The 21492-nt window shown below is 46.0% G+C and overlaps 1 protein-coding gene across 5 annotated transcripts in view; it reads left to right on the top strand.

The window, feature by feature from the left end:
• GMDS (GDP-mannose 4,6-dehydratase) overlaps nucleotides 1-5432 on the top strand; it is a 944793-nt gene extending 939361 nt beyond the window's left edge. For all 5 annotated transcript variants that reach the window (XM_073550144.1, XM_073550143.1, XM_073550145.1 and 2 more), the window contains 2 exons: nucleotides 3376-3444; nucleotides 5018-5432. In XM_073550144.1, the coding sequence (XP_073406245.1) occupies nucleotides 3376-3444; nucleotides 5018-5039 (91 nt within the window). In that variant the 3' untranslated portion in view covers nucleotides 5040-5432. The remainder of the gene's footprint in view (nucleotides 1-3375; nucleotides 3445-5017) is intronic.
• Nucleotides 5433-21492: the final 16060 nt, after the last annotated feature.

Raw genomic sequence — 21492 nt, 5'->3', positions numbered from 1 at the left:
TGATCAATGTAAATCAAAATTAACATCCCATGAAGGACTGGATTTGTAAGGATACTCAAAATCAAAGTGGAAAATCAAATTACAGGCTGATCCAACTTCCATGGAAATGCCTCAAGATAAGGAAATGATGCTCAGTAGTGTGTGGCCTCGATGTGCCAGTATGACCTCCCTACAACGCCTGGGCATGCTCCTGATGAGGAGGCGGATGGTCTCTTGAGGGATCTCCTCCCAGACCTGGACTAAAGCATCCACCAACTCCTGGACAGTCTGTGGTGCAACGTGATGTTGGTGGATGGAGCGAAACATGATGTCCTAAATGTGCAAATGATACAAACCAGACAGGCCTAAATGCATCTGTACTAATGCAGGGTGCAGTGGACCCAAGTAAAATGGCAGCTGCACAGGTGCATAAATACCAAATGAAGCAGCCAGTCTACAATCAGGGATTGGCCGTGTGGTACACCAGTGCAGAAGAAATAATCCGCATGTGGCAGTGTTTACTGTCTGGTTTGTACATGCACATTTGTGGCCTGCTGGAGGTCATTTTGCAGGGCTCTGGCAGTGCTGCTCCTGTTCCTCCTTGCACAAAGGCTGAGGTTGTTGCCCTCCTACGGCCCCCTCCACGTCTCCTGGTGTACTGGCCTGTCTCCTGGTAGTGCCTCCAGCCTCGACACTACGCTGACAGACACAGCAAACCTTTTTGCCGCAGCTCGCATTGATGTGCCATCGTAGATGAGCTGCACTACCTGAGCCACTTTTGTGGGTTGTAGAGTCCGTCTTATGCTACCATGAGTGTGAAAGCACAACCAACATTCAAAAGTGACCAAAACATCAGCCAGAAAGCATTGGTACTGAGATTTGGTCTGTGGTCCCCACCTGCAGAACCACTCCTTTATTGAGGGTGTCTTGATAATTGCCAATAATTTCCATCTGTTGTCTATTCCATTTGCACAACAGCATGTGAAATTGATTGTCAATCAGTGTTGCTTCCTAAGTGGACAGTTTGATTTCACAGAAGTTTGATTTACTTGGAGTTATATTCTAAGTGTTCCCTTTATTTTCTTTTGTGCAGTGTATATTTATTGCTCAAATAGAAAAAAGACAAGGATCCACATAAAAAAAAAGTTGACGTTTCGGCCTAATTGGCGTTCCTCAGAACATATGGTGGATCAATGGTGAATAATCAATGCTGTATAAAGGCAATGAAGCCTACAGTAGAAATAAGACAGCCCGCGCTGCAGAGAAAAGTACAACAGTGCAATAAATATATTATTTTAGCATTGAAAAGGAGTGCCAAGTTCTATTTTCTTCTGACAAAATTATAGCTCCAAAGTTCCAGCTGAAGTAGGCCCCATTTGTAGCTGACACTGGATCTAGTCAATTGCAAGAAGTCTATTTCTTATATTGTTTCACAAATAACCTATTTGAACCAAGTGATAAAATGTTGCTCGAGAGCAATGGTACCAACAAAGTTTGAGGCACACAACAGTGGAATCTAGCTGGAGGATGGGGCCCATGGCCATCTAGCCCTAGAAATGACTCGAATTTTCACCAAAAAGCTCCAATTACACCAATGTCTCATAGCTCACGTTTTGCTACATCTCGTTTCATTTTTCTTATGGGTCCTTCACAATAACATAATTTCCAGCATTTTAAAATGCATGCAAAAATGGCACATGTTTTTAGCTGTGTTTTTCATATTTTTACATTTTTACTTTTTAGTACTATTAAAAAGTCCAATAAGCAAGCAAGAACATGACATTCCAAGAACACGAGGTTTTTGAAATGTCCGTGTCTTAAAGATCATTCACATGGGCTGATATTGACGTGTTTCCATCGACTATATACGAATATATTGGCACTCATTTACAGTTCCATTCACGGGCTGATGAATACTGCATGTAGAAGATCAACCATTAAAGAGAATCTGTCAGCAGGTTTTTGCTGCCTCATCTGAGAGCAGTGTAATGTAGGAAAAGACCAGCTGAATCCAACAATGTATCACTTAGATTACTGGGTGCATCAGTTCTGACACAATCAGAGCTTTTAGATTTAGAATGAAGCAGAGCTCAGAAAGCTAACCCCGCCCACACCAGGCTCTCTGCATACAAAGTCCATAGACAGTGACCTGGTTGTCACAGGAGAGGGCTTTGCCTTACTAATGTACTCTGTAATGTTAATCTAAGTGATTAAATCCTTCACAGATAGTAATTAGACAAGTGACACATCCCTGAATTCTGGATTTCAGCCTCTATCTCTGCTGTCTTCAGATAACATAGCAAAAAACCTGCTGACAGATTCCCTTTAATACAACCATTCAGTTTTTTTACAGCATCATTTTGTCAGCACATACAGTACCCTGTCTCAAGTTACGCGCTTCTGGCATTGATGATTTTTATATCGGCATAAATGATCTGACAAACAAGTGTTTACTAGTGATGAGCGAGTATACTCGTTGCTCGGGTTTGTCTCATCTGCATGATTTGCGACTGCTAGACAGCCTGAATACATGTGTGGAATGCCTGTTAGGGAATTCCCACATGTATTCAGCCTGTCTACAAATCGCAAATCATGCAGAGGACGAAAACTAAATCTCCGAGCACACCAAAATACTCGGAGAATACCCGAGCAACGAGTGTACTCGCTCATCACTAGTGTTTACCTCTTTCCATAGATGGTCAGCAGTATTTTCCTTTGATCAGGAACGAGCATGCTTATGAACACTTGTTGACAGATTTAGGTCATCTAATTGAGCTGTAATTCTAAAACCAAATTTTGCTTCAAATATTTGGTTTATTTTGTACATTTAAGCCATGCCTTTTTCTAGACTCCCAATCGAAACTGTCAAGGCACATAAAAGGTCTAAAATACTTATTTAATCTGGCCCTGGGTGATGCACGACAATGTCTGTGGCACAAATTGAGACTTTAGCTTGGTAAACTCACCTGTGTATGTAGACTTTTTGCTATTTTTCTGTAGACTTCAGAATAACATCTGTCTACAGTGTTTTTGACAAAAAATGGTGAAAAGCCCCAAAGAAAAACAACTTCTCAAAATGTTGTGTGTGAGGCTGGCCTTACAAATTAGAAAGAATCCAAGCTACACAGGATTCTAATTTCGGCAAATCCTGACAGCCTTGTTTTATTTTTCCCCATAGTATATGACCTTGAGAGTGAATATTCACCCTACTGTTCTGTCATTAAACGTTTCATGGTGTCCTCTAGCTGTTCGGGATGACTGTTGTTTTACTACTATGAGGTTTAGATATACGTCTACCATATAGGGCTGTGAAAGCTGATCTGCTTTAGTAGTAAGAAAGTGATTCAGCTTTTTAATGTGAGCTTCTCAACTTATTGCTTTTCTTTGCACCCACAGGACTTTCTACAAGGAGACTGCAGCAAGGCAAAGCAGAAGCTCGGCTGGGCAACCAAGGTCTCATTTGATGTAAGCATTGTATTAAAACATTTCACAGAGTTTAACCCTTTGGGCATCTTGATTCCCCAATCAAAATATTAACTGCATTCCAAATGTGATTTTTTTTTTTTTCCAAGATGCACATGACTTCTAGTCCCAATACAAACAAAAATAATAATCCCTAAAGGGCAATGTTCTTTCTCTCTTCTGCATAGTGATATGTAGATTTTCATATTTATTATGGAGCTTTAACACCAGGTATGAGAACTCCATTTTAGTTGCGTATGTATCACCTTCCCTTAAAGGGGTTGCCTCACTAAAATACATAATGTCTTTGTCATTTACACGTCTTTGTATACGGTAATTTTCATTCTGATATAATATTTTCTAGAGAAAGGTGTGATAGCAAATTGGGCTGTGATAGAACACCCAGAAATGTTTGGCCATTTTTGGTAGACACTGTTCGAGTACATGATGCCCATGAAAAAGGCCAAATTTACATATCTATGAGTGGGCTGTGCGTGGATCGCAATGTCCATCCTGACCCCCTGCTCTCCTGACCTCATAGGCATATATGAGGCTCCTAGTTATGGTCAAGAGACCCGTTATCGTTCCGGGTATTGCAACCAGAGCAGACGTTTCATGGATGGGTGAATTTGACCTGACAGTGTTATAATGGTAACTTTCTGATATTTGGCTGCTTTCAGCCATCCACACACAGTGACGTCACATATTATCTTCTCAAAATACCCCCTAGCCTCTTCTGGTACAACAAATCATGTGACGGCATTCTGTGGCAGCTACTTGAATGGTATGCCCAGCATACAGAGCAGTAGCCACCACATTGTTGCTGTCTTGATATTTGGTTTATTTGCATACAAAATATATTATTTCTGCACACAAAAAAAGAAAAACCATTTTGTGTATTCCACTGTGATGCCTCATAACAAATGTCACCCTCCTGTGATGTCCACAGTACAATCCACACAGTACCAATCTTTTTGGCTCTAATGTGCATTTCTGCCAGGCCGCTAATATTTTTAGCCCCTGTTTCTGGAGGTGAGGCCATGGTCACACATTCAGTATTTGGTCAGTATTTTACCTCAGTATATTTGTAAGATAAAACCAGGAGTGGGTGAAAAATTAAAAAGTGGTGACGTGTTTCTATTATACTTTTCCTCTGATTGTTCATCTTCTGGTTTTGGCTTACACATACTGAGGTAAGATACTGACCAAATACTGAATGAGGCCTAATACAAGTAATGCTAGTTCTTCGCAGTCCTGTGTAACACTTCCATTCTTAATATCCTACAATATTTCAGAATGATGGTGATTTTCAGGGAATATAACCTGACATGATCTCTTTGTGGTTGTTACAAGTTTGCATGGCATCTTCTATTCTATTCTGGATTGGTATTCAGGTCAATTTCTCTTTATTTGTAATATTAAGTCAGTCGTTGTATAAATTCTTACTTTCTACCAATTACATCCTTCACTTTGTAGCGAGATGTCAGTAAATGAGGAGTCACATTTCTGAGCCGGTTGTAATATAATTGCCTAGTGTATGTAGAAACAAAGTTAACACTGATTTCTTCTTTTGCAGGAACTGGTTAAAGAGATGGTAGAATCAGATATTCATTTGATGGAAACCAATCCCAACGCCTGAAGAAACACGGCCTACTCTTCAAAATCTATTAAGACAACCTATATTACTCCATCCAATCTATAGATATATTACAAATTATATTTTCTTGATTTATTAATCTGTGTACATAGAATTAGTGCACAGTGTTTGCAGTCATTTCCACTTCTCCTTTTTTTATTATGGGAAAATTGTGTTGGGATTTTTGTTACTTTCTTTGTATTTGTCTTTTTCTACTCATTCTGTGCTGATATACCGTATTATGGAGTAATATCATTGTTCTAGACTGGAAAATATGTCACGTTTTTCTAGCACTTGCCTTTTTCACTCAAATTGCTTTATAAAAAAAAACAATAAATAATAACTGAAGACTGATTATTGGTGTTGAGCTGATATAAAAAATGTCACTAGCTAAAAAAATTTTGTTTTTCTCCAATATCAACATTTCCAGGTTACAGATCCTCATGGACGATCAGTCTCCCAATGAAATGATTGTGTGGCTAAATATTTAATTTAAAGTAAACGAAAAATCTGAATTTGTTGGTAAATTTTCATAACAACGGTAATGTGCAATGTTGTTATTCAATGTATCATAATCAAACACACACTTTTTTTGGTTGGTGGAGAGGAAGATGGGAACATGGCTTTAATTTTAGTCCTTGTACAGCTTTACACTCTAACCATGATTCTAAGCTGTAGCTGGACATTAGGGGAGATGGTGAAATGGCTTCATGAAAAGGTTTGTGCTAGTGTCCTTTAAATTGGCTGATCAATCATCATTATTAGTTTGTTTCTATCATACATATGACTACAAATGGTAGCAAAAGCATACATATTATGTATTATACTATAGACATCATGAGAATGGCTGCAGCACAAAAAAAATCTATTTCATGGGAAATTCTGTAACAGTTCAGGTAAGTGAATTCTGTATTTCATACAAATATAATAATGTTTTACGAATTACTTTATTACATAATCAAAAAATCATGAGTTTTCGGTGAGTGTCCGTTTTTACCATCAATGTTTTAGTTTGAAAAAATGTCAAAGCTTCGCCTATACATTGCAATGTTAGTCACGGAGAGCACACGGATTGTACACTGATGCCATACATGTGTTGGCAGTGATTTTCACTTGCCCATAGACTTGTATGAATAATTTTGCTCTGTGACACAAATGAAAGACTTGTCTCCACAAAAAAATGGACATGTAAACCTCTCCATAAATTGAGTACATGTACCTGAAAACGGACGTTTGACTGAGGCGTTAGGACTTTTCAGTCTTTTGCCCATTAGACAGAAAACATTGATATCTGAGACACCATTGGTTGTAATCTAGGCCAAAATTCTTAAGCTTGCTCTCAATTTGTCCTCAAAAAATTTCTACCAGAAAAAGGCTTATTCAGTGCGAGATCAGTCAAACCTGCCTCTCCAGCTGCACCTCACCAGTGGATACGCTGCATGGCCCTTTAACCCCTGATATCTGATGTACTATCCCATCCATGTGCCCCGGCATAATTATACCACGGAAGGGATAGCACGTCATGGCAATCAGCTGCGCTCACAGGGGAAGCGCGGCCGAGTGTCAGCTGATTCTCACAGCTGACACCTGGCACTAAGTGCCAGGAGCAGTCACAGACCGCTCTCGGCACTTTAAGCCCCGAATCACTGCGATAAAACAAGATTGCAGCATTCTGGTGCCGGCGAGTGGCCGATCGCTGCTATGGTAACCCGATGTCCTCATGACAACATCCAGGTTACCAGAGCTGAAAAACTTCCTGTCATGCGCAGTGCATGATCAGGAAGTCTCTCAGGTCAGTGTGCAGAAAGGGCAGCGCTGACAGCTTATATGGCATGCAGATGCCAAATTAGTAGCGTAATTAACTTAAGGCACGTGTAAATTCATTATAGAGCATGGGGAAGACTAAACTAATTTATATTTTCTCCAAAAAGGTAGGCAGTGTTTACAGAAGGTATAAAAAGATTTTACAATATGAGACAAAGTATGTACAAGGCAATTTCAAAAAAAGTATTAAAGAGGAAAACACAATTGCTTAGATCACCTCAGGCAAGCCAGGCTGATGGGAGGAGCCATACATCGCCATGCATGACAGTGGCTCTGTATCTGTTTCCCAAAGCAGACTGAGCTCCAGACTGGGTGACTGTATCTTACAGTTCTGGGTAATGACATCAATAAAGGGACTGAGCTACCGGGGTCCTCCCCTCTTCTGAGTTGCAATTTTGGTTCTGAAAACTTCTCGGCTACATAACTGGGCTGGAGAGCCTAGCAGAATAACGGCAGACCCATCACTCATCTTAGCTTGAAATTGGCTTACTTTTGACTCTAAACACGGACTGTCCAACTCTGTTCAGGAGAAACCCATTTCTCGGATTCTGATGGTGCTGGAACCGGGAAAACACGGGCTAAAAAGCTCCGTCGACGCACATCCCAGATATGTAATTTTCATATTTCTAACAAACTGATGTCGCATTATGTCCAAATGATTAGATTTTAACTCTTAGCTATGAAAGTGCCAAGCACATGTTGAAAACAAAGACGTTTGTTATGAATGGGTCACCGAGGAGAAAAAAAACAAAACAAAAGAAGCTAAGCCACAGAAAACCAGAGAAGTTAGTAACTATGCAGATTGCAGATCCCTGATCTTACCACACAACTAGCAGTAGCCGTGGAGCGTGCCTACGATGTTCCTAGACGCCTCATCACGGCCGGAGGACTACATAAGCGTAAAGCAAGAAAAGGGAAAACTAACTGCCCCAGAGCAGACCCCAAAGGAATAGATAGCCCCCACACATGTATTGATGGTGAAACAAGATGAAGGCACAATCACAGGCATGAAAATAGGCTGAGCAAATGATGGGGCCCAAACTAACTAGACAGGAAAGGAAAGGCAAGTCACTGCAACATGCAAAAAACCCTACAAAAATAATGTCTAACACTTCTGATAGCAAAATTAACCCTGAAGTCACTAGACTTCTCCCACTATATCAGCACTCTGGAATATTCTGAGACAGAGCAAAAAGAGACCGAACTAGTAAGGGACAAAAAGCCAATTGGCAAAATACTGATAAATAAGAGTGGAAATTCAGTTCAGCCCCCAGCCGGGGCTGGCAGACCACACAAAAAACTGAATAGACCAACAAAATCAAGTGTGAACATTAGCAGAAAAACTTAGCTTTAGATGACTGGAACAGAGCTGAAAACCAAGAGCTGACAAGCCAGAAGGAATCACCAGCAACTGAATAGGGTGTCTGCTGTCTTAAATCCAATCTGAGAATCCCAAGATCCAATCATCATCCCCATCCTCAGGTGGCAGATCTCCACCGATCAAACCAGCCGCACCACCTCCCGACACCACCAGAGGGAGTTCAGAAGGGGAACCAGAGAATGAACTCACAACAGTACACCCCCTTGAGGAGGGGTCACCAAACCCTCATCCACACCACCAGGCCGATCAGGATGGTTCGTGCTTTTCACCGGGCCCATCTATTGGCATGAATATCGGAGGCAGAGACCCAAGAATTATCCTCCTGACCATAACCCTTCCATTTGACCAAATACTGGAGTCTCCGTCTAACCAAACGAGAATCCAATATTTTCTCTACCTCATATTCCACATTGCCTTCGACCAACACAGGGTCAGGAGGTGCCGCCATAGGAACCACTGGCTCAACAAACCTCTTCAACAGACATTTGTGAAATACGTTATTGATCTTGAACGTAACTGGAAGAGCCAATCGAAACGAAACAGGATTAAGAATTTCCAAAATCTTATAAGGACCAATAAATCTTGGCTTAAATTTAGGAGATGCAACCTTCATAGGAATATTCTTAGACGACAACCAAACCATAACACCCACTTTAAACCGGGGAGCAATGGTCCTATGCTGGTTGGAAAATCGCTGGGCCTTTTCCTGAGAGAGTGACAACTTATCCACCATTTGGTCCCGTATCTGCTGCATTCTCTCAACCACAGTGTCCACACCTGGGCAGGACGAAGATTCCACTTGCCCTGAAGAGAATCGAGGATGAAACCCAAAATTACAGAAAAAGGGTGACATCAAAGTGACAGAACTAGCTCTATTGTTCAGTGCGAATTCGGCCAAGGGCAAAAATGAGACCCAATCATCCCGATCAGCAGATATAAAACATCTCAAATAAGACTCCAAGGTCTGGTTTGTTCGCTCAGTCTGTCCATTAGTCTGGGGATGAAACGCGGAGGAGAAGGATAACTGAATTCCCAGATTGGAACAAAAGGCTTTCCAGAATCTGGAAACAAACTGGACTCCTCTGTCGGACACAATGTTCTCAGGAATCCCATGTAACCGAACCACCTGTTGTAAAAACAAGGGCACCAACTCAGCGGAAGATGGCAGCTTTGGGAGTGTACAAGATGGATCATCTTTGAAAATCTATCACAAATCACCCAGATAAGTCATTCTCTGAGAGACAGGAATATCAGAAATAAAATCCATTGAGATATGGGTCCATGGCCTCTTGGGCACCGGCAAGGGCATCAGCAACCCACTAGAACGAGAACAGGGTTTAGACCGAGAACAAGTCCCATAGGACTGTACAAAATTCCTGACGTCACGAGATAAGGCAGGCCACCAAAAGGACCGACTCACCAAATCTCTGGTACCAAAAATACCTGGATGACCAGCCAATGCGGAGCAATGAATTTCAGACATCACTCTCTTTCTCCACTGGTCAGGAACATACAATTTTCCCATAGGGCAACGCTCAGGTTTATCCTCCTGAAACTCCTCCAAGGCGCGTCTCAAATCGGGTGAAATGGCAGAAAGAACTACCCCCTCACCTAGGATAGTAGTAGGCTGTCACACTAAGAGAATCAGCAAAGAAACTCCTAGAAAGGGCGTCTGCCTTAACATTTTTAGTGCCCGGAAGAAAAGAGATCACAAAATTAAAATGCGTGAAAAACAAGGCCCATCTAGCCTGTCTAGGATTCAAGCGTTTAGCCGACTCCAGATAAATCAAATTCTTGTGATCGGTGAGGACCACAACTTGATGTCTAGCTACCTCCAACCAATGTCTCCACTCCTCAAATGCCCACTTCATGGCCAACAATTCCCGATTCCCCACGTCATAGTTGCGTTCAGATGGGGAGAACTTTCGAGAAAAGAAGGCACAGGGATTCATGTTAGAAGTCACAGGGTCTTTTTGGGACAAAACAGCTCCTGCACCAATCTCAGAAGCATCTACCTCCACCTGAAATGGAAGTGAGACATCAGGTTGCCGTAAAAAACTGGAGCTAAAGTAAATCTCTGCTTAAGCTCCTGAAATGCTGATAACCTCAGGAGACCAATTCAGCACATCAGCGCCCTTCTTGGTCAGATCAGTCAGTGGTTTGACAATACCAGAAAAAATACCTATAAATTTACAATAGAAATTAGCAAAACCCAAAAACTTCTGGAGGGCCTTCAAAGAAGTAGGCTGAACCCAATCATAAATGGCCTGTACCTTGGCCGGTTCCATTTCAATAGTCGATGGAGATGAGATAAATCCCAAAAATGAAATCCTCTGGACACCAAAGAGGCATTTCGATCCCTTAACAAACAGGGAATTCTCCCTCAAAATCCGGAACACAGTCCGGACGTGTTCCACATGAGAATCCCAATCACTAGAAAAGATCAAAATATCATCCAGATAGATGATCAAAAACTTATCCACAAAGTCACGGAAAATATCGTTCATAAAGGACTGGAAGACAGAAGGGGCATTAGTGAGCCCAAAAGGCATCACCAGGTACTCAAAATGTCCCTCCGGAGTATTAAACGCCGTCTTCCATTCATCCCCGTGCTTGATGCGAATAAGATTATACGCCCCCCTGAGGTCAAGCTTAGTAAACCAGCAGCCACTCTTAACTCTGGAGAATAAATCAGACATCAGAGGTAACGGGTACTGATATTTAACCGTCATCTTGTTAAGGGAACAATAATCAATACACGGTCTTAATGAACCATCTTTCTTGGCCACAAAAAAAACCCAGCACCTAAAGGTGACAAGGATGGTCTAATATGACCCTTCTCCAATGACTCCTTAATATAGGATCGCATAGCATCATGTTCGGGTACTGATAAGTTGAAAAGCCGACCCTTGGGAAATTTACACCCAGGCATCAACTCAATTGCACAGTCATAACTCCTATGAGGAGGCAAAGACGCAGACTTGCTCTCACTAAATACATCAGAAAAATCGGCTAGATAATCAGGAATATCATGAGACTTAGGAGAGGTGGAGAAAACAGGAGCGTCCCTAAGAACACACTGACAACCCCAACTCACCACAGACCCAGATTTCCAATCCAAAACTGGATTATGAGTTTGCAACCAAGGAAAACCCAGAACAATAGTATCATGCAAATTATGCAGCACCAAAAATTTACAATTTTCTTGGTGGTCTGGGGCAACCCGCATCGTCACCTGGGTCCAAAACTGAGGTTTATTCTCCACCAAAGGAGTAGCATCAATACCCCTCAAAGGAATAGGCGTCCGCAGAGGCGTCATGGAAAAACCACAGCATTTAGCAAAGTCCAAATCCATCAGATTCAATGTTGCTCCTGAATCCACAAAAGCCTTCGTGGAAAATGTGGATAAGGAGCAGATCAGAGTAATTGCCAAAAGAAACTTAGGTTGTATACTGCCCACAGCAAATGTGTGTGCAAAACGTTTCTCTCGTTTTGGACAGACAAATAGTATGAGAGACGTCTCCACAGAAAAAACACTGCTTATTACGCCTTCTAAACTCCTGACGTTGCGCCCTAGACAAAACTATCACATTGCATAGGTTCAGACATTTGTCCAAAAGGTGGCAGCGCCTCTCATGTAGTTTTGCGTTCACATAAACGCCGATCAATTGGAATGGCTAATGACACAGAATCGTCAAGGCCAGAGGGAACAGGAAATCCCACCATAGTATCTTTTACGGTTTCTGACAAACCCTTCCTAAAGAAAGCTGCCAAGGCACTATCATTCCATGTAGTAAGGACCGCCCACTTTCAGAATTTTTGACAGTATAACTCTGCAAAATCCTGACCCTGGTTCAATGCCAACAGGGCTTTCTCAGCTTGATCAATAGCATTAGGTTCATCATACAACCCCAAGGCTTGAAAAAATGCATCCACATTAGTCAGAATAGGATCTTCAGGTGTCAAAGAAAACGCCCAATCCTGGAGATTGCCGGGCAGCAAAGAGATGACAATTAGAACCTGTTGCGCAGAGCTCCCCGATGAATTAGGCTTCAAGGCAAGACCGATCCCCAAAAAACACATCAGGAGTAGGGATCTTTGGTTCAGCAGCATGTAAATGAGTGAGATAGGCGGAAATTCCCTGCACTACAGCAGTGAGCTGCTCCACACGATCAGACAATTGCTTAATCTCCATTAAGAAAATAAATTTAAAAATCCTCCTACGGCCCCAGAGAAAAAAAATATACAAAAAAAATTTGATACTTTTTTTTTTTTTTTTTTACAATTCTTTCCTGCTTTTGAGTACCCTAGAATCTGCAGTATGACTGGTGATTCTGTTATGAATGGGTCACCAAGGAGAAAAAAACAAAACAAGCTAAGCCACAGAAAACCAGAGAAGTTGGTAACTATGCAGATTGCAGATCCCTGATCTTACCACACAACTAGCAGTAGCCGTGGAGAGTGCCTACAATGTTCCTAGGCGCCTCGTCACGGCCGGAGGACTACATAAGCCTAAAGCAAGAAAAGGGAAAACTAACTGCCCCAGAGCAGACCCCAAAGGAATAGATAGCCCCCACACATGTATTGACGGTGAAACAAGATGAAGGCACAAACACAGGCAGGAAAATAGGCTGAGCAAATGATGGGGCCCAAACTAACTAGACAGGAAAGGAAAGGCAAGTCACTGCAACCTGCAAAAAACCCTACAAAAATAATGTCCAACACTTCTGATAGCAAAATTAACCCTGAAGTCACTAGACTTCTCCCACTATATCAGCACTCTGGAATATTCTGAGACAGAGCAAAAAGAGACCGAACTAGTAAGGGACAAAAAGCCAATTGGCAAAATACTGATAAATAAGAATGGAAATTCAGCTCAGCCCCCAGCCGGGGCTGGCAGACCACACAAAAAACTGAATAGACCAACAAAATCAAGTGTGAACATTAGCAGAAAAACTTAGCTTTAGATGACTGGAACAGAGCTGAAAACCAAGAGCTGACAAGCCAGAAGGAATCGCCAGCAACTGAATAGGGCGTTGGCTGTCTTAAATCCAATCTGAGAATCCCAAGATCCAATCATCATCCCCATCCTCAGGTGGCATATCTCCCCTGATCAAACCAGCCACACCACCTCCCGACACCACCAGAGGGAGTTCAGAAGGGGAACCAGAGAATGAACTCACAACAGACGTTCCTTTGGGAGGAGGGAGATCACTCACTGGAATCTCACGTTGCAATGAGTGTGCAGAAAGGGCTGAGGAGGGGTCGCTTGTGTCTGTGCAGCTATGACTGTAGCAGAACGTTCTGGAAAGTGTGTTAACGGAAAACCATAGGTCATATTTACATTATCGTGACACCTCCACCTTCTAGAGTGTGCTAAGGAGGCAGGACCTGGTGGGACAACCCATCGGCGTTGCCATGCTCTCTACCCCTTTTTGTGTTGTACGGTAAAGTCGTACTGCTGGAGAGCAAGGCTCCAGCGTAGCAACCTACCGTTTGTTCTGGACACAGTGTGCAGCGAGCTCAGGGGGTTGTGGTTGGTTACCACCTTGAAGGTGTGCCTGTAGAGGTAAGGCTGCAAACATTGCAGTGCCCAGACCATGGCCAGGCACTCCTCGATGGTGGAGTATGCCACTTCCCTCTGCAGAAGTTTCCAGCTCAGGTACAAGATGGGGTGTTTTGGGTTCCAAAAGTCGACCTGGCTGAGCACAGCACCGAGGCCAAACTCACTGGTGTCGGTCTGTACTTGGAATGGCCGACTGCTGTCAACTGCTTTCAACACTGGGGAGCTGCACAGGGCTGTATTCAAAGCTCGGAAGGCCACCTCACAGCTGTCTGTCCAGTTGACTGGGGTAGCTTCTGCTTGGTGAGGTCCGTCAAGGGCTTTGCAAGGCTGCTATAGCTCTGTACAAACCGCCTATAGTATCCTGCAGTGTCCAAAAAGGACATCACCTGTTTTTTGGTCCTGGGGGTGGGCCAGGACACTATTGCATCCACTTTCTCAGGCTCTGGACTCATGGAATCCCGGTGTCCCACTTAGTAGCCCTTGCTCATGCCCATCTGACATTTTCCTGGCTTGATGGTCAGGCCTGCCTGGAGAATGATTGAGCACCTCCTGGAGGTGCTGAAGGTGTTCCTCCCAAGTGGAACTGAAGACGCCAATGTCATCCAGGTACGCCACTGTGTACTTCTCCAGTCCCTGAAGCAGGTGGTTGACCATCCGCTGGAAAGTGGCAGAGGCATTTTTCATGCCGAAGTGCATGACCGTGGATTCGTACAGTCCAAAGCGGGTGATAAAGGCGGATCTCCTGCGCTGCAGGGCTCACGGGAATCTGCCAGAATCCCCGACTCAAATCCATGATGGATAGGTAGTTTGCGGCATCGGGTGCGCATCAGGTTGTGATGGTGTTGAGCCCCCTGTAGTCCACGCAGAACCAGGTGGCCCGATCCTTTTTGGGCACGAGAACTACAGGTGAGGCCCACGCGCTCTTGGACCATTGAATCACCCCCACCTGTAACATCTCATTGATCTCTTGGTGCATAACCTGCTGCACCTCCTCAGAGACCTGATAAGGTGTTCGCCGTAGTGGGGGCATGATTCCCGGTGTCCACCTTGTGGACTGCTAACTCAGTCCTTCCAGGTCGGTTGGAGAACACAGCCCGGAAGGGTTCCAGCGTGATCCGCAGTTGCAACAGCTGGGTTTTGGATAGTGAGTCGCTTACCTCCACGTCCTTGATGAACCCACTGGCCTTGGCTTGGGCCATCATGTCCAGGAGGGGGTCTTCCTCCCCATCCTCCGGCAGGTTTCAGACTGGTAGGATGCAGGCTTCACGTTCCTGATGAACCTTCATAATGTTGACGTGAAAGGCCTTGCGCCTACCCCAAGCGTGGTTAAGCATGACCACGTACAGTAGGTGACAGGGTTAAACTGTTGGTGGACGACGTACGGGCCTTCACAGACTGCCTGAAGCTTATCCTTTGGTACGGGGACCAGCACCCACACCTTTTGATCCACCTGGTAGGTCCACTCCCGGGCATTCTGGTCGTATCAGTGCTTCTGGTCAACCTGAGCCTGCGCCATGTTGTCATTCACCAACTGCGTCAAGGTCTGCATCTTGTCACAGAAGCGCATGACATAATCCACGTTGGACACTTCAGAAGGGTTTGGCTCCTCTTCCTAGGATTCTTTTACCAACCCAAGGGGTCCCCTGACTCGCCTGCTGCACAAGAGCTCGAAGGGGGAGAACCTCGTCGAGGCCTGTGGAACTTCAGTAAGAGAATAGCAGGTGTGGGAGGTACCGCTCCCAGTTGCGTCCTTGGGTCTCAACCAGCATGCGGAACATCTGAGGGTACCGTTGAAGCATTCACACAAGCCATTGGTCTGTGGGTGATACGCACTCGATACCAGCTGTGTCACCTTTTTCTTACAGAGAGCCTCCATTAGGCGACACATGAATTGGGTCCCTTGGTCAGTAAGCATCTCCCTGGGAAATCCTACCCTTGAGAAGATGGTCACCAGTGCATCCGCCACCTTATCCGCTCTGGTTGAAGACAGAGCTACTGCCTCTGGGTACCGGGTAGCATAGTCTACTACGGTGAGGATGTATTGCTTTCCAGAGCTGCTGGGGACGGACAGTGGGCCCACAATGTCCACCACGATTCTCTGGAAAGGCTCCTCGATCACTGGCAAAGGGATCAGGGGAGCCTTAAGAGCAGGCCCCGCCTTCCCCACTCTTTGACAGGTGGTGCAGGAGCGGCAGTATTTGGTCACGTCTGTCCCCATCTTGGGCCAATAGAAGTGTTGAGACAGCCGGGCCTTAGTTTTGCTGATCCCCAAGTGTCCAGCAAGTGGAATCTTTTGGGCAATCCGCAATAGCTCACCCCTGAATTGATAGGGGATGACCAGCTGTCTTTCCCTCAACCACTCCTTTTGGGATTCTCCGGGTACTGTCTCCCAGTATAACCTTCCTCGTTCCCAGAACACCCTCTCCTTATCAGTCCTGGAGGTGGGCGTCTCGGCGAGGTATCTCAATTTCTCCAGGCTCGCATCTGAGTGCAGCACAGCCTGGAACTCCCGACTGGAGGCAGCCAGAAGTGACGTCAAGGTCCCCTCCTCACTGGGACCCTCTAGGACCTGCTCTGGGTCCACCTCTGGTTCAGTCACTCCTGTGGCTGAGGAGGGTCCAGAAGGCAGGGCGCTACCTGTGTTCCGGGCACTCTGACTGCAGGTGACGGCAGCTACGTAGGCTGTCTCCCCAGGGATTTCTACAGACCCATCAGCTGGCACTGCTATGGGCTCTACCTCCCCATCCACCCCCAACACTTCAGGAGCCAGGCTACTTATGGGCCAGTTACCTTCCTCAGTGGCACTGGTCAGTTGCATGGCATCACCTTCATCACAGTTCCCTTGCACCTCCCCATTTCCTTTAGCACTGTCGCTTGCTGCTGTTAGGGGTTCCTCAGCCGTCTCACTCCGCAGAGCGACGTGGCTGATCACTCCTGCACCTGTGGACACATCTACCGTTTCACAAAAATGGTTATCAGGTTTAGTTGGCACATTTACATCATTATCAGCATCATTCCTAGGGAAAAAATGGTTAGATGCATCATTTCTCGATAAAGCATTGTCAGGTAACACATTCAGTTTCCCATCATCAATATCATCAGGGTTAGCAATACCCGTATTATCAGGTTGGGGAGGGGTGTCAAGGACGTAGTATGCAACCATCCTCCCCAAATCAGTCCCCAACAAAACATCAGTGGGCAGGTTTTCGGACACCCCCACTTCCTTCACCCTGCTCCCGGCACACCAATCAATGAAAACCCAGGCCATCGGCATGAGGCAGCAGACGCCCCCAATCCCGGTGACAGGGTTTTCCCATCAATCATCTCTTCAGGGGCCGCCAGTCCAGGTCGGATGAGGGTTCGTTCGTCCCCGGTGTCCTTGAGGCCTCTAGCAAGACAGGCCCCCACAAGGACATGCTGCACGTTGCGACCCTCCCAACCACCACACCCACCAAAAGAACGGATGCGTTGGTCCCTGAGGCCTTGGTTGGGGGGTTCTTCTGTTCCGGACAGGTTGCATTGATATGTCCATTCCGATTGCAGGAAAAATACTTGGAAGTGTCAGAAGTAGGCCTGGTGTTGGCAAAAGAGACAGAGCCTCCAGAGTGACGGCTGGCAGGGGCACTGGGTTTGGTTGCAGGCTTAACCCAGTGGCGTAGCAACTGTTTGTGGCGCCCGGGGCTGTCGAAAAATTTGCCGCCCCTTTGGTCGTTGATAATCCGGAAGCATCCAAAGAGCCCATACAAGATAGATATGGGATAGGTATGGGATAGATATAGATAGAAGATATATATGGGATAGATAGATAGATCTATAGATAGATAATAGCTATGAAATAGATTTGAGATAGATAGATATGGATAGATAATAGATAGATAGATATGGGATAGATATGGGATAGATAGATAAATATGGGATAGATAGATAAATATGGGATAGAAGATAGATATGAGATAGATGGGATAGATAGATATGGGATATATAGATAATAGATAGAAGGATAGATGGATATGGGATAGATAGATAGGATAGATAGATACATAGAAGGAATTCTCCCTCTTGGTGATTTGCTGTGTGACACTCACATGGTGCTGCAGATCAGGGCTCTATATGCCCAGTGTGCCTGTGCCCTTGCAGCGGTGCACTGCCTCTTCCCGGGGAGTGCTTGCCAGCTGCAGGCAGAGTTCTGTGCTCAGCTCCTGCTCTGCCTGTGGAGCCCATGTGCGGCGCCCTGCACCCCTCCCAGGGTGGCACCTCGCCATGCACCCTCTGTCGTCTGCTGGTGTCGGTGAGGACTGTGGAGGAGGGACATAGGCAGCTGTCAGTCTTCTGTCCTGTGAGTGCTGTGCGCAGCTCCTATACACAGCCTGCACTGCACTAGGTACAAAGTTGCCTTCTGTCATCCCCTGCTCCCATGTAGATCTACGGACCTGCAGCCCGATCCTGCCCGAATGGCACCCACCTGCCCTCGCCGCCAAAATCTGCTGCACTATGCCTCCGCGCTTCTCCCACAGAGGAGAGAAATTGCTGCTGACTCGCCGCCCCCACACACGTGCCGCCTGGGGCGGACCGCCCCCCCATGCTACGCCACTGGCTTCCGTGTCTCCGGTTTCCGGTTGGCCTCATAGGTGTCGGCGATCTGTGCTGCTTTGTCCGCATTCGTTGGCTCTCTGTCCAGTATGAACTGTCAGACCTCAGCTGGGCAAAGATGTAATAACTGGTCTTTGATAATCAGGTCCCTCAGCAGCTCAAAGGAGGTCGCTGACAGTCCGTGGATCCACTGGTCAAAGTGGGTCCTGAGTCCTTGCACCACATTGCTATAACTGTTGTGTAGGCCACGTTGGAGGTTCCGGAACGTCTTGCGGTATACCTCAGGGGTTAACCGGTAATTGGTGATCAGGACCTGCTTGATGGCGTCATAGTTGTCATCTTGGTCTTGTGGGAGAGAAGCAAACTCCTCCAAGGCTTTGCCTTTTAGCCCTGGGGTCAAGTACCTGGCCCATTGTTCTGTAGGCAGCTGGTACTGTCAGCAGGCTTTCTCAAAGCCCCTCAGAAAAGTGTCCAAGTCCCCATCCTTTTCCATCACGGGAAAGTGCTCTGGCCGGGCTTCGGTATCTGAGCGCTGCTGGGCTCACCGGTCCAGGCGGTGGAGGGTCTTCCCCCCCCCCCTGCCAGATCATCTCCAGTTCGTGGTCTCACTGGGCTTGGTGCTTGGCTCTCTCAGCCTCCTGCTCGGCTCGGGCCTCCTGCTGGTATTGCTGGATCAGCCTCAGACGTTCATCACGGTCGTCAGCGGAGAATTCGTCCAAGGCCACTTGCAGGTAGGGGTCCAACCCGCCCTGGTTGCATGTGGGGCCAGCATTCGGTGGTTGGACCTCAGCTCCAGCACGTTCTTCGCTTGGGTCGGCTTCTGCTGCTGCTGAGCTCTGGGCGTTTTCCAGTTATTATTATTATTATTATTATTTATTGTTATAGCGCCATTTATTCCATGGCGCTTTACATGTGAGGGGGGAATACATAAAAACAAGTACAATAATCTTAAACAATACAAGTCATAACTGGTACAGGAGGAGAGAGGACCCTGCCCGCGAGGGCTCACAATCTTCAAGGGATGGGTGATAATACAGTAGGCGAGGGTAGAGCTGGTCGTGCAGCGGTTTGGTCGATCGGTGGTTACTGCAGGTTATAGGCTTGTCGGAAGAGGTGGGTCTTCAGGCTCTTTTTGAAGGTTTTGATGGTAGGTGAGAGTCTGATATGTTGTGGTAGAGAGTTCCAGAGTAGGGGTGATGCGCGAGAGAAATCTTGTATGCGATTGTGGGAAGAGGAGATAAGAGGGGAGTAGAGAAGGAGATCTTGTGAGGATCGGAGGTTGCGTGCAGGAAAGTACCGGGAGACGAGGTCACAGATGTATGGAGGAGACAAGTTGTGGATGGCTTTGTATGTCATGGTTAGGGTTTTGTAATGGAGTCTCTGGGCAATTGGGAGCCAGTGAAGGGATTGACAGAGGGGAGAAGCTGGGGAATAGCGGGGGGACAGGTGGATTAGTCGGGCAGCAGAGTTTAGAATAGATTGGAGGGGTGCGAGAGTGTTTGAGGGGAGGCCGCAGAGCATGAGGTTGCAGTAGTCAAGGCGAGAGATGATGAGGGCATGGACTAGGGTTTTTGCAGATTCTTGGGTGAGGAATGAACGGATGCGTGAAATATTTTTGAGTTGAAGTCGGCAGGAAGTGGAAAGGGTTTGGATATGTGGTTTGAAGGAGAGATCAGCATCAAGGATTACTCCGAGGCAGCGAGCTTGTGGGACTGGGGAGAGTGGGCAGTCATTTACTGTAATTGATAGGTTCGTAGGGGGGGTCACGTGAGATGGGGGAAAGATGATGAATTCTGTTTTGTCCATGTTGAGTTTCAGATATCTAGTGGAGAAGAAGGATGAAATAGTGGACAGACATTGAGGGATTCTGGTTAGTAGGGAGGTGATATCTGGTCCAGAGATGTAGATCTGTGTGTCATCAGCATAAAGATGATACTGAAAGCCATGAGATTCTATGAGCTGTCCCAGGCCAAAGGTGTAAATAGAGAACAGCAGGGGCCCTAGGACTGAACCTTGTGGGACTCCGACAGATAGGGGGCGAGGTGAGGAGGTGGTGTGTGAGTGGGAGACGCTGAATGTCCGGTCTGTTAGGTATGATGAGATCCAGGAGAGGGCCAAGTCTGTGATGCCGAGGGATGAGAGGGTCTGTAATAATAGGGAATGGTCCACTGTGTCAAAGGCAGCCGACAGGTCCAGGAGGAGGAGGACAGAGTAGTGTCGCTTGCTCTTGGCAGTTAAGAGGTCATTGGTGACCTTAGTAAGGGCAGTTTCAGTGGAGTGGTGTGACCGGAAGCCAGATTGTAAGCGGTCGAAGAGGGAGCAAGAAGAGAGATGGGAGGACAGTTCAAGGTAGACGTGTTGTTCCAGTAGCTTGGAGGCGTATGGGAGAAGTGATATAGGGCGATAGCTAGATACAGAGGATGGGTCAAGAGAGGGCTTTTTGAGGATAGGTGTGATGGAGGCATGTTTAAAGCTTGAGGGGAAAACACCAGTTGTTAGTGATAGGTTGAAGAGATGGGTTAGGGTTGGGATGAAGACTGTGGTGAGGTTTGGGATGAAGTGGGATGGGATCGGGTCGAGTGCACAGGTGGTGAGATGTGATCTTGAGAGTAGAGTGGAGAGTCGATCTTCTGTAATGGTGGAGAAGTTGGTTTTGAAGGTGGAGGGCTGGGAAGTCGGGAGGAAGGGCTCTGGGGGTTGTTGACCAAAACTGTCCCTGATATCAATTTTCTGCTTGAAAAATGAGGCAAAGTCTTCAGCTGAGATGAGTGGGGAGGGAGGAGGTGCTGGGGGGCGGAGGAGAGAATTGAAGGTGTTGAATAACTGTTTAGGGTTGTGAGACAGGGAGGATATGAGAGATGAGAAGTAGGTTTGTTTAGCTGTGGCGAGTGTGGTCTTGAAAGTAGTGAGGGACTGTTTGAATGCGATGAAATGCTCGTTGGAGTGGGATCTTTTCCATCTGCGCTCAGCAGCCCTGGAAGCTCGCCTCAGCTCTTTGGTCAGGCTGGTGTGCCAGGGTTGCACCAGAGCCGCGATCAGTTGGCCTTTCTTTTT

This window comes from Dendrobates tinctorius, unplaced genomic scaffold, assembly GCF_039654945.1.
Source record: "Dendrobates tinctorius isolate UK_male_01 unplaced genomic scaffold, ASM3965494v1 ptg000163l, whole genome shotgun sequence".
NCBI classification, from domain to species: domain Eukaryota; kingdom Metazoa; phylum Chordata; class Amphibia; order Anura; family Dendrobatidae; genus Dendrobates; species Dendrobates tinctorius.
Note: the sequence above shows the minus strand (reverse complement) of the source record. Positions and strands in the feature narration are given on the sequence as shown.